We start from the raw sequence: 13159 nt of genomic DNA on the forward strand, positions 1-13159 counted from the left end.
ATCTAAGGGAAATGCAACAAGTAGACAGAGAGTGCAGCTAGCACAAAGCAAGGGCTGGCCTAGTGGCTAGGAAATCAATATGAGTCTCGGCAAACCGGGGGTCTAGTCCTGGCTCTGCTAAGGGCTAAACTGTGGTAAGTCAGTTTCCCCTTCTGTTAAAATGGGGGCTATTGATCCTGAGTGCCTCTGTAAAGCACTTTGTGAGTTACTGATGCTGTGTATCATGTAGGCCTTAGGCATAACGCAGGAAAGAACGTTTGTTTTTTAACCGGCAATGAGCTCTCTAAGGCCATTGTAAAATCCTAAAACATGGAGAAAATAATCAGAGAATATTCCCTTTGCAAAACTGGTTATAATAAGGAGGGATTCATAGATTCCAAAGCCAGAAGGGACCATTGTGATCATCTGGTCTGACTCTTTTTGTGTAACACAGGCCAGAGAGCTCCCCCCAAATAATTCCTAGAGCAGAGCTTTTAGAAAAACATCCAGTCTTGGTTTAAACAAGGTCAGTGATGAAGAATCTCCCACCCTTGGTAAGTTGTTCCAGTGGATAATTACTCTCACGGTTAAAATTGTGTGCTTTGTTTCCAGTCTGAATTGGTCTAGCTTCAACTTCCAGCCATTGGATCGTGTTTGATCTTTTTCTGCTAGACTGAAGAGCACGTTATCAAATATTTGTTCCCCAAGTAGGTACTCACAGACTGTGATCAAGTTGCCCCTTAATTTTCTCTTTGTTAAAGCTAAATAGATTGAGCTCCTTGTGTCTCTCACGATAGGTTTTCTTATCCTATAATCGTTCTCGTGGCTCTTCTCTGAACCCTCCCCAATATATCGACCTCCTGCTTGAAGGAAGGTTTCTATGTCATGACTCCAGGGCTCTGAGGGCACCTTGATGGTATGTCTCACTGTGCTGATGGCATTAATGCTGGGAAGCTCATCTGCTCGATGTAATTCTGCTTCTGCCCTTGGTACGCTTGGGCCGTTAGAATCATAGAATATCAGGGTTGGAAGGGACCCCAGAAGGTCATCTAGTCCAACCCCCTGCTCAAAGCAGGACCAATTCCCAGTTAAATCATCCCAGCCAGGGCTTTGTCAAGCCTGACCTTAAAAACCTCTAAGGAAGGAGATTCTACCACCTCCCTAGGTAACGCATTCTAGTGTTTCACCACCCTCTTAGTGAAAAAGTTTTTCCTAATATCCAATCTAAACCTCCCCCACTGCAACTTGAGACCATTACTCCTCGTTCTGTCATCTGCTACCATTGAGAACAGTCTAGAGCCATCCTCTTTGGAACCCCCTTTCAGGTAGTTGAAAGCAGCTATCAAATCCCCCCTCATTCTTCTCTTCTGCAGGCTAAACAATCCCAGCTCCCTCAGCCTCTCCTCATAACTCATGTGTTCCAGTCCCCTAATCATTTTTGTTGCCCTTCGTTGGACTCTCTCCAATTTATCCACATCCTTCTTGAAGTGTGGGGCCCAAAACTGGACACAGTACTCCAGGTGAGGCCTCACCAATGTCGAATAGAGGGGAACGATCACGTCCCTCAATCTGCTCGCTATGCCTCTACTTATACATCCCAAAATGCCATTGGCCTTCTTGGCAACAAGGGCACACTGCTGACTCATATCCAGCTTCTCGTCCACTGTCACCCCTAGGTCCTTTTCCGCAGAACTGGTGCCTAGCCATTCGGTCCCTAGTCTGTAGCTGTGCATTGGGTTCTTCCGTCCTAAGTGCAGGACCCTGCACTTATCCTTATTGAACCTCATCAGATTTCTTTTGGCCCAATCCTCCAATTTGTCTAGGTCCTTCTGTATCCTACCCCTCCCCTCCAGCATATCTACCACTCCTCCCAGTTTAGTATCATCCGCAAATTTGCTGAGAGTGCAATCTACACCATCCTCCAGATCATTTATGAAGATATTGAACAAAACCGGCCCCAGGACCGACCCTTGGGGCACTCCACTTGATACCGGCTGCCAACTAGACATGGAGCTATTGATCACTAACATAACTAACCCTAACCCTAGAACTACCACCCATCACAGCCTTTGTTATCCTTAGGCAGGGGTGGGCAAACTTTTTGGCCCAAGGGCCACATCTGGGAATAGAAATTGTATGGCGGGCCATGAATGCTCACAAAATTGGGGTTGGGGAGGGGATGAAGGCTCTGGTTGGGTATGCGGGCTCCGGGGTGGGGCCAGATATGAGGAGTTCGGAGTGCAGAAGGGGGCTCCGGGCTGGGGTGGGGGAGTGGGGTGGTGAGGACACCGGCTGGGGGTGTGGGCTCTGGGGTGGGGGTTGGGACTGGGGCATGGGGAGAGGCTCAGGGGTGCAGGCTCCGGAAGGTGCTTACCTCAAGAGGCTCCCGGAAGCAGCGGCATGTCCCTTCTCTGGCTCCTACGTGGAGACACAGCCAGGGGGCTCTGTGCGCTGCCCCTTCCTCAGGCACCAGCCCTGCAGCTCCCATTGGCCGCGGTTCCTGTCCAATGGGAGCTATAGGGGCAGCGCTTGGGGCAGGGGCAGCGTGCACAGTGGAGGCCCCTGGCTGCCCCTACACGTAGGAGCCGGAGGGGGGCCATGCCGCTGCTTCCGGGAGCTGCGTGGAGCGGCCCCCAACCTTGCTCCCCAGCCGGAGCGGGACAAGCCCCAGACCCCGCTCCCCAGCAGGAGCTCGAGGGCTGGATTAAAATGCTGGTGGGCGGGATTCAGCCCGCGGGCCGTAGTTTGCTCACTCCTGCCCTAGGGGCGCTGCTCTCTGCCGTGGAGTGCAGAGGAAATGGACGCTGTGGTGCAGGGAGTCTGCACATTGGCCTGCTCAAACCACTGCAGAGGGCCATGTGTCGCTGGTGCCCTGGGTGTGTGATCATGTCGCCCTCTAATGGCCAGTGCTAGGGACTGTAACCATCTGTTACTGACTCTCTCGGTTTTGGGGCTAACGTTTGTGAGTTCAATCCCTGCTGGTATCTCTGTGCAGGCTGCTCCCGAGGGTGCCATAGAAATGATCGCTGGTCAATAAATGTTGCAGATTGGTCCTGCTTTGAGCAGGGGGTTGGACTAGATGACCTCCTGGGGTCCCTCCCAACCCTGATAGTCTATGATTCTATGAATGATTAATAGCAAGGATTTCAGTAGGACGAGACTGACTGGGGCCTCTGGATGCCCCATAACACAAACGAAAATAATGGTGCTCGTGTCGTCTCTAGAGAAGCGGGGCTGGGCCTGCCGGGGCTGGGAGTGGATGGAGCGTCTCCTGGGACCTGGGGCAGGGCATTTGCTGTCACACCGTTGCACAAACAGCAGGGTGCCATTTCCCATGTGAGGCGGAGAGGCCTGGCCGGCTCCGGAGAGCCCTGGTTGCTGGAAGGGGGTTGGAGGTGGTGGAGGCTGCAGTCAAAGCCACAGAACTTGCTGCTCCATTGCCAAACCTGGACCCTCAATTTCCTCTGTTTTCAGCTGCCCCTGACCCTCAAGAATCACCTGGATCCCGTCTGGGAGGAACAGACGTAGCCAGAGGCGGCAGTTGGAGGCTGGGTTGTTTAGGCTTGTTCTCAACCCAAGCCGAAATGGGCTCCCCTGTGACTAAGGGTGTGTCTACACTGGACCTGCTGGTGTCATTTCCAGCTGGGCAGACGTACGCAAGCTAGCTCTGAACAAGCTAGCGTACTAAAAATAGCAGTGTGGCTGCAACAGCACGGACGAAAGGAGGGGCTGGCTGTCCAGGTACCTGGCTGGAGTCCCGGGCTGGAGTATATTCTGGCAGTTTTACAGCCCCAGCTCCAGTGTAGACTTATCCATAGAAACAGGTTTCCACGATATGCATCTGATGAAGTGAGCTGTAGCTCACGAAAGCTCATGCTCTAATAAATTGGTTAGTCTCTAAGGTGCCACAAGTCCTCCTTTTCTTTATCCATAGAAGTGACTTGCTGAGCTCAGCTGGGTTCCCCTTGGGCTGGGGCGGGCTGGTGTGAGCCATGGAGGGGAACAGGGGGGCCCGGGTCATGTCTCTGGATCAGAGAGCAGTGGATAGAGATGGGTCAGCAGAAAACAGGAAAGATCCCAGAGCTCCAGGGCAGCGGGTATGAGGCTCTGTATGGCCTTGCTCTAAAGTCATGGCGGCCTTAGGTTCTGTCCTTGGTCCAGGGCTGAGCTGGGTTTGGAGGGACCCTGCAGCCGCCCCAACCCCACCCTGGGACGTGCTGTGAGGACGCTGGCGAGAGATGGCCGAGAAGGGGGAGTGGAGAGAAAAGTCTGGATTCCTCTCTCTATATCATATTGCCTCTATCTAAATCCCTGGTACGCCCACATTTGAATACTGCATGCAGATGTGGTTGCCCCATCTCAAAAAAGATATATTGGAATTGGAAAAGATTCAGAAAAGGGCAACAAAAATGATCAGGGGTATGGAACGGCTTCTGTATGAGGAGAGATTAATAAGACTGGGACTGTTCAGTTTGGAAAAGAGACGACTAAGGGGGGATATGATAGAGGTCTATAAAATCATGACTGGGGTGGAGAAAGTAAATAAGGAAGTGTTGTTTACTCCTTCTCATAACACAAGAACTAGGGGTCACCAAATGAAATTAATAGGCAGAGGGTTTAAGACAAGCAAAAGGAAGTATTTCTTCACACAATGCACAGTCAACCTGTGGAACTCCTTGCCAGGGGATGTTGTGAAGGCCAAGACTATAATAGGGTTCAATAAAGAACTAGATAAGTGCCTGGAGGATAGGTCCATTAATGGCTATTAGCCAGGATGGGCAGGGATGGTGTCCCTAGCCTCTGTTTGCCAGAAGCTGGAAATGTGCGACAGGGAATGGATCACTTGATGATTGCCTGTTCTGTTCATACACTCTGAGGCACCTGGCATTGGCCACTACCGGAAGACACAATATGGGGCTAGCTGGTCCAGACCCAGTCTGGCTGTTCTTATGTTCTTATGACTCTTGCTTTTCTCTCAGGATGCTGTGGCCATACAGATGGAGGAGGGACGGCTGGTGAAAATCAAAGAGGTGCTGAAGGAGCTTCCATCCCCACACTACAGGTACAGGGTTACCCCCCCACCCCACCGCCCACCCCAAGGCCCCTCAGAGTGAGCGTGATGTGTGACCAAAAGCCTCGGGGTGGCCAGGGCAGGGCTACTTGGGCTCAGCCATACAAAAAACCCTTGAGTTTTGAAGATGGAAGGGCACAGGCCATGGGGGACCCAGCTCCCCTTCTGCTCCCAGGCTGGTCCCTCCAGGTCAGGGCTGGGGCATTCTGGGATGGAACACGGTTGCCTGGCCTGCCCTTATCCTGCGCACTCCAGGCTGCCGGTCGGGTGCCTTTCACCAGCTGTGGTATGGGCTCCCTGCTGGCTGTTGGTCCCAGACTAATTTACCCCAACCCCGATATCAGTCACAACAATCAGCAGCAGTCACCTGGGTCAACCACACACTGCCCCAGCCTTAGCCCCTTACTCTCTGGCCCTCCCTCTGCCCGAGAGCTCTGGCTGATCCCCCCGTGTGCTGCAGATCGTACGGGGGGGCACGTCGCCCAGCGGGGAGCTGAGGCTCTCGGCCTGCAGCGCCCCGGCAGCAACGCCTGTCCTCTCCTGCAGCCCGTGTCGCCCCTTGGCCATCCAGTCAGAGGAGAGCTTGCAGCGGGGTTGCCCAGGAGCTCTCTGGCCAAGCAGGGAGTGGAGAGGCCGGCTTCTCCTCTCTGTGGCCAGCCCCTGCAGCACGGCTGCTGATCGGCAGGCTGGGAGGCTCCCCACACTTGGCACCATTGTCTGTTGCGCTTAGCGTCCGCCTCCATCGGGGTGAGCGGGAGTTTGATCCCTGGAGTGGAGCTAGGACAATGTCGAGCACAGCCTCTCTCCAGCCAGGCCTCGCCCCTCCTGCTGGCCCCTGGAAAGGAGCCTGCAGATGTTCCAGGAGCTGAGGCTGGGTCTCCCCCGCCAGGGTCTTGTGTCTGAGACCATGGCCCCCTTCGCCCTCAGCTGGCTCAGGCAGAGACGTCACCCAGGTGGAGCCAGCCCATGGGGCCGAGGCCTGGATTGATAGCTGTTGGCAGGGCAATGGGAGGGAACCTGGCTCCGCGGCTGCTACTGTCTGTGGGCCAGAGTCTCTCTTGTATCAGACCTTCGCTCAGCACCAGGCTGCAGAGTGGGTCTGGCCCCATGGTCAGCGTGCTGGTCTGCGCCAGCCCTGACGCAAATTAGAGCAGCCTAGGGGCTGCTTTAACTTTTGCCACAGTATGTGGTCCCTTAAGAGCCACTCCACGACTTCTGCCAGGGGGATTTGCCATTGGCCAGGATCCAGCTGAGGGGCTCGGGTGAAAACCAGGGGCTGTGTGTCCTGTGGATAAACAGGGCATGCCATCTTCAGCGCCACCAGTCCAGTACTGTGCAGGCCTGGACTCACCGCCATAGACGGGACAGTGCAGAACTAGAGGGGTCAGACAAAGGCGATGGGATGATCCAGGACCTGGAGACACTCTGCTATGAAAAGTGTTGATGAGGTCAACCCTGTTAGTTTAGAGAGGGGATGAATGAGAGGGGACTGAATAGTCTAGAGAAGGGAGACTGGGGGCTTCCATTCGCCCAGTCTCATAACACAAGAACAAGGGACAGGCAATGACACAGGAAGACGGGAAATCCCAAACTGATAAAAGGAAATACATTTTCATGCATCATGTTATCGGCCTATGGAATTCACTGCCACAAGATGTCACTGATGCCCAGAACTCAACAAGATTCCCAGGGGGATTGGACAGGATCTGGGCAACAGGACTATCCAGAGCAGCGGTTCTCAAACTTTAGCAACCTGAGGACCCCCATTTTGACTTAACATTTTTCGGAGACCCCCAAGACCCCCTGCTCAGCCCCAGGCCCTGCCCCTGCCCCACCTCTTCCTGCTCACTCCATCCCCCATGCCTCCGTCGCTTGCTCTCCCCCACCCTAACTTACTTTCACCAGGCTGGGGCGGGGGGTGCAGGGTGCGGGCTCTGGGAGGGAGTTTGGGTGCGGGCTCTGGGAGGGAGTTTGGGTGCGGGCTCTGGGAGGGGGTGTGGGCTCTAGCAGTGGCTCCTAGGCAGGGAGCCAGCAGTCTCTGCGACCTGCTCGCAGGCACCACCCTTGCAGCTCCCATTGGCCGCAGTTCCTGGCGAGCTGTGTGCAGAGACCCCATGCCCCCCCCCACCCCACACAGGGGCTGCAGGGACGTGCCAGCCATTTCTGGGAGCGGCGCGGAGCCTGCCTTAGCCCCACTGGCCATTGGACTTTTAACGCCTAAAATCTCCTGGTTTGGCTTCAGTAGCCTCTGGGAAATAGAGGGAGGGGGAGGAGTTGAGGGACGGCGGGGGAGGAGTTGATCAGCAGTACCCGCGGACCCCCTGGAATACCCTCAGGAACCCCCAGGGGTCCAAGGACCCCAGTTTGAGCAACGCTGATCCAGAGCGATCACTGATCTCCGACTGTTGGAGCCCAGGGTGGGACCATGGGGGCAGATTGTCCCACAGCCGCTGCTGTGTGGTGGTGACAGCTGCCCCGGCTGCACCTGGTGCTGGCCGCTGTCAGAGACAGGACACTGGGCTAGATGGGCCTGATCCCGCCTGGCATCCCTGTGTGCCACCGGTCTCCAGCCCAGAATTTTGAATCCCCCCCCCCCCCGCCCCATGCCGTGCTGTCTTCATGTGAGCGTCTCCTTCTCTTGCCTTGGCTGTCGTAGGACCCTGGAGTTTCTGATGAGACATCTGGTTCACATGGCTTCTTACAGCTCCCAGACCAACATGCATGCCAGGAACCTGGCCATCGTCTGGGCCCCCAACCTGCTCAGGTGAGAGCCAGGGGGCACCAGAGACGCCTGTTGCTTTGGTCACGCTGTGCACGCTGAGGCAGCGTCAGAGGCAGGGAGGAGGGTTCCTGGGGGAAGGGGACCAGCCTCGGTGCCATAGATCCTGGAGCTGGGAGGGACGGGGATGGAGTGTGACACCAGCCTGGAGAGACGGTGAGATGGGGAGGAAGTGAGGCCGGGGAGAGCAGATAGGGACAGGAGATGGGTGTGTGGGGGAGCTGGCGAGGGAAGGGGAGAGGAAACCATTTTAACAGGACATCCCCCTCTTGCCACGTTCCCCCGAGACACCAACCCGTGACCTCCAAACGCCCAGGCGAGTTGCACCCGTTTCTTTGCGCTCCTCTCCCCACACACACCGGGTCTCCTCTAGCAGAACGCTAGCCCCAACCCAAAGCCAAAGGGTGCCCCCTGCCTGGAATCTCTGCCCCATGGCAGGGAACGGGCAGAGTGCGAGGGGAAGAGGCGGGCCGGATTCCAGCAGCATTCACCTGCTCAGCCACACCTCCCCGTCCCTCCCCTCCAGGTCTAAGGACATCGAGGCCTCTGGGTTCAACGGCACGGCTGCCTTCATGGAGGTGCGGGTGCAGTCCATCGTCGTGGAGTTCATCCTCACCCATGTGGAGCAGCTCTTCAGAGACGCCCCTCTCTGCGGTAGGTCTTTTGGTGCCCTGCCCTGGCGCTGAGCCCCGATAGCTCTGGGGGCCTCGCGCCACCCAGGTCACTTGCCTGGGGCGGAGGTGACTGGCAGGCCCTGCCGCATCTGGCTCTGCGCCGCAGGACCAGCCCAGCCCTTCTCTCGACACTGGGGCCTGGGAAGACTGGCCACTGGGGCTGGAGTCCTGGCTGCAGTCATGTGCAGAGCGCCCGTCCTGCCACCATTCGGAGAATGCAGGCCCAGCTCCTCTTGGGGATGTCGGTGCCTAACTCCCCTTGAAGTGAAGGGGAGTTAGGCATTTCAAGCTGTGGGGATCTGGACCTTAGCTACTCTTTAGCCGAAGGTCTGTCTACACGGCAACGTAAGCCCTGGGTTAGCAGAACTCGAGTTCACAGAGCCTGGGTTCATTAACCTAGGGCTTGAGTGGCTACACTCGTTTGTAACCCCCAGGTTAGGAACGGGTCGGGGGAACCCTGGGTCCCGACTTGGGGCTCCTGTGTCTACGCTGCATGACGCGGGCCCTAGACCAGAGAACCACCCGTATCCCAGACTCCCGAGTGCCCTCCCAAAAGGTGGCCTGTTGTGGGAACACTCGACTGTCCTGAGGAGGAAGAAAATCGGGCTGTCTCCCAGAGGGGCTGCATCTACACTGCAAAGCCATCGGGCTTGAACCCTCCACGGTCCTGAGCAATTTGTGTGTAGACAGATGGGGCAGGAGGGCTAGTCTGGAGCTCAAACCCTGGCCTTACATTGTCATATAGACATACCCTAAGGTACTTCTGTGACCCCCTTCACCTTAGTGTTGAGCCCCTCCCTGTCTTTAATGGAGTTATCCACACACACCCCTAGGAGGCAGGGCTATTATAGCCATCGTACAGCTGGGAAACTGAGGCATGGGGCGTCTGCAGTAGAGTGGGGAATTGAATCTCTGTTTCCTGACGCCCTAGGCCGGTATCCTAAGCACTATGCCAAGCTCCCTCTCCCAGCCAGGGTCAGGCTGGCAGAGGCATTGTGCATTCCTGCCCTGTGCAGTACCTGGCTGCCAAAGCTGGACATGGGTTTAGTGAGGTACTCAGCATGCACACTCCCCCGTGAGCACACTCCCATGGAGAGATCAGGGTTTGGGTCTCTGCCCTCCCCACCCCCATGCTGCTGGCACAGGCCGCCCATCTGGGGCCGAGAAGGACCTGGACGATTACTTGGGCCCGGGCAGCGTCTCAGGGTATCGGCATACACAGCGGCATCTCAGAGTGCTTGGCCTGGCCTGGCCGTGCTTCTGTCGCAGTCAGTGGTGAAACACCCAGCACCTGCAGAGGGAGCTGAGTATGGCCAGGGCAAGCACCCATGGGCGTCACCCCACCTTGGGTGCCAAGAGAGGGTGACTGCTGTTAATGTGCCCAGTGATACCCTGATCGGTCCCCAGCTTTGGGGGTGGGGAAACCCTCCCCTTCCATGCAGACACAGAGGCAGGGACCTGGGCGATTTTACTCAGCCACCAGAGCCTGGTTATATCTTTCCATCTTTCATCTTCTCCCCTCTGCCCTGGTGGGCATGGCAAGTATCTGCCTCCTCATCTGTTCTGGTTCTGGCCCCTCAGCCTCTTGAAGCAAATTGGAGGGATCCCAGAAGAGCCACTGAAGTATGAAACAGTAACATGTTACTAATATTACACTAGCTGCCTAGAGGCCCCCAACGATATCAGGATCCCATCATGGCAGGCGCTGCATAGACACACAGCGAGACAGTCCCTGCCCCAAAGAGTTTGCTGTCTGAACAGACAGGTCAAAGTGGGAGGGGAAACTGAGGTACAGGGCAGGGCAGTGACTTGCCCAAGGTCACCCAGTGAGATCAGTGGCAGAGCTGGGAATAGAATGCTGGTCTCCTAGAGACTCAGCTGAGTGCTCTTGCCACTGGACCACACTGCCTCTGAGCTCATGGTGGTGTTGCCCCTTGGTCCGAGGGGGTTGCTAATATTCGGGGCCTTATGGGGCTATTTCTGATAGGAGGAGAGATCCGTGCTATGAGGCAGGGATATTCTTTAGTGGAATCGTGTTTGTTTACAGAGCACATCCACAGACTCCTGCCGCAGGAGAAACAACCAACAGCAGGGAGTTTCCTTGCTCAGAAATCCCCATGTCTGCTCCTCCAGCTGCTCTGTGCCCAGGAATCACTGCCTCTCGCTTCCTCTCAGTATCATACTCACAACTGCCTCTCCTGGCTTTTTTGCCTCCAACACCCACAACCTGCAGCAGTTATCCTCAGCCCCGCTAGCCACCTGCATTAGCTCCGGCCTGGCCATGCGGCTTAGTGTCTTGGCTGGTCGCTCTCTTTGTCCCTAGCTGGTTTTATTCCCTTAAGGGGCTGGGCGGCTCCTTCCCCTGAGCCTGAAGGCAGGCGCTTGGCTCCCACTGGCTTTAACAAGGTCTGTGATTGTCTTTGGATCCGAGACTCCCTGCTGGCAGCTGCTGGCACACGCTCCCAGCCCCGCAAGCTCCAGCTGAATCATCCAGGTGTTTGTTTCCCTGTCCTAGGAAGTGACCGCGAGAGCCTCCGGAAATCCCTCCTCCTGTCCGGCTTGGGGTTGCCAGGAGTCCACCCCGACTGCCAGACCATGTCCTACAACTTGCCCGCCATGCTGAACCAGGGAGACGGCCCGCCACAGATCCGCCCCTACCACACCATCATCGAGCTCAACGACCACAAGTACGGGCCCCGCCCCTCCTCTCTCTTCTCTGTCTGGGCTTTACCAGCTGCCTGGGTTTAATCCCTGGTGCCCCAGATGCAGATCGGCCCCTGAGAGCGCGGGGGGTTGGAACGAGGAAATGCATCAAGCGCTAGATGCTTTCACACATCCTCTGTGCGCTAATGCACCTGATTCCCCAGGGGGATGGTCCCTGACCATGTATAGACTAGGGCACACGGGAGGAGAAATGGAAATCACAGGTCCGTGCCTGCTGGGCAAAGAGCTGGTCGATTCGCCAGCCCTGCCTGTAGACAAGTAGCACTGACAGGCTCCATTCACTAGAGGGTGACAGTGAATATACCCACGCATGTGCCCATGCACACACCGTGAAAGGGTCAGAGATACACAGAAGCTGGCCTAACACAGCCCACAAGGGAGCGCACGCAGACCACCCGCACAGGCCATGACGGAGAGTTGTGACATGTCCCACCCAACAGGGCCCAGTGGTGCAAACACACCCACACCCCACAGGCATGGGCTCCCTCTGCACTGGAGCCCCCTGCCTGTGGGTGCAGTTCTAAGCTCTGCCATTCTTCACAGAAGAAAAGGCTCCTTGAAGGTAAAGAAATGGAGGTCGATCTTCAACCTGGGCAGATCCAGCACTGACTCCAAACGCAAGCTGGCCAAGGCAGAGGAGAAAGGTATGGGGTGGGGAGGAAGAGAACCGAGGGAGGAAACGGCAGGCTAGAGGAGTGGAGAATGAGGGGTTAATTGGATCTGGCATTCTGGGGGCTCTTCCCTTCCTTGCTGGTTATGTTCACTCTCCCCAGGCAACTGCTGGACTTTCCACAAGGGCCTTTCTCCTGATGACTGGCCTCTGCTAACAGGAATAGCCCTGCCTGGAACTCGGAGTGTCCATCCCATGGGAAATCCCCACTTTTCAGAATCTCCTTCTGTCTGAAGGAAAAGCTGAAATTTCAAAATTCCCCGCAAACCAAAATGTCTGGAAAAAAATTGGTTTGGAAATATCCAAGTGGTTCTTTCTGCTAAGGTGAATGCACTTGTTTCAGTGTTATAATAATGCAGTGCAAAGCAGTAGAATGCAGTGCAATGCAATACAATGCAAAGCAATACAGTGCAATAGAATTCAATGCAATGCAATTAAAAGGATAAAGTCTAAAGGAAACATTTTGATAATTTTTCATCCAACACTTGGAGGAAAGCGATACAGTCCCCAGAGTTTGTGTGTGCATGGGGGAGGGGGGTCTCCTCTGCACAGTTCTGGGTCTGTGAGGTGCAGTGGGGAGGGGTGCTCCTACTGGCTGGCCGCTTCTACACTTACAAACTAGATCGGCCCAGCTCCGTCGTTCAGGGCTATGAAAAATGTTGCACGCTGAGCACCGGAGTTAGGTCGACCTGAGCCCCGGTGTAGCCCTAGCTACTGCCTCCCGGCGAGCTGGGTTAACTACAGCGACGGAAACCCCCTTCCGCTGTAGGAAGCATCCTTGCTATGGCACCATGGCGGCAAAGCCGCAGCACCGTAGCTGTGCCTCTGTAGCGGCTGCAGTGTAGACCTGCCCGGAGAGTCTCTCCGTCCACTGATGGACGGTCACTCCTGTTCCGCTGTGTACTGTATTTCTTTTGCAGACGACAAATCCGTTAAAATGAGCTTGCGGCCGGCCAAAAGCATGGACTCCCTCAGCTCCGTGCCGGATGCGAACGATGGTAAGTGGAGAAATCCTGAGGAGTTGTAAACCTGCGGGGCTGAAAGGAACCTCGGGAGGCCGTCGAGCCCATCCTCTGGTGCTAAGGCATGACTCAGTTTCCCCCGACCACCTCTTATGGGTAGGGCCCTATCAAATTCACCGTCCATTTTGGTAAATTTCACAGTCATAAGATTTTTAAAATCATAAATTTAATGATTTCAGCTATTTAAATCTGAAATTTCACGGTGTTGTATTTGCAGGGGTCCTGACCCAAAAAGGGGTT

General features: G+C 55.7%; 1 protein-coding gene across 3 annotated transcripts in view; it reads left to right on the forward strand.

Moving 5' to 3' along the window:
- The window catches only part of ARHGAP30 (Rho GTPase activating protein 30), a 51854-nt gene that overhangs the window by 16750 nt on the left and 21945 nt on the right, over positions 1-13159 (forward strand). For 2 of the 3 annotated variants that reach the window (XM_073323434.1, XM_073323437.1), the window contains exons 4-9: positions 4959-5041; positions 7707-7814; positions 8356-8483; positions 11019-11190; positions 11771-11871; positions 12818-12895. In XM_073323434.1, coding sequence (XP_073179535.1) covers positions 4959-5041; positions 7707-7814; positions 8356-8483; positions 11019-11190; positions 11771-11871; positions 12818-12895 — 670 coding nt within the window. The remainder of the gene's footprint in view (positions 1-4958; positions 5042-7706; positions 7815-8355; positions 8484-11018; positions 11191-11770; positions 11872-12817; positions 12896-13159) is intronic. The other variant, XM_073323436.1, reaches the window with a different exon arrangement.

Source organism: Lepidochelys kempii, chromosome 24 (genome assembly GCF_965140265.1).
Source record: "Lepidochelys kempii isolate rLepKem1 chromosome 24, rLepKem1.hap2, whole genome shotgun sequence".
Classification (NCBI taxonomy): domain Eukaryota; kingdom Metazoa; phylum Chordata; order Testudines; family Cheloniidae; genus Lepidochelys; species Lepidochelys kempii.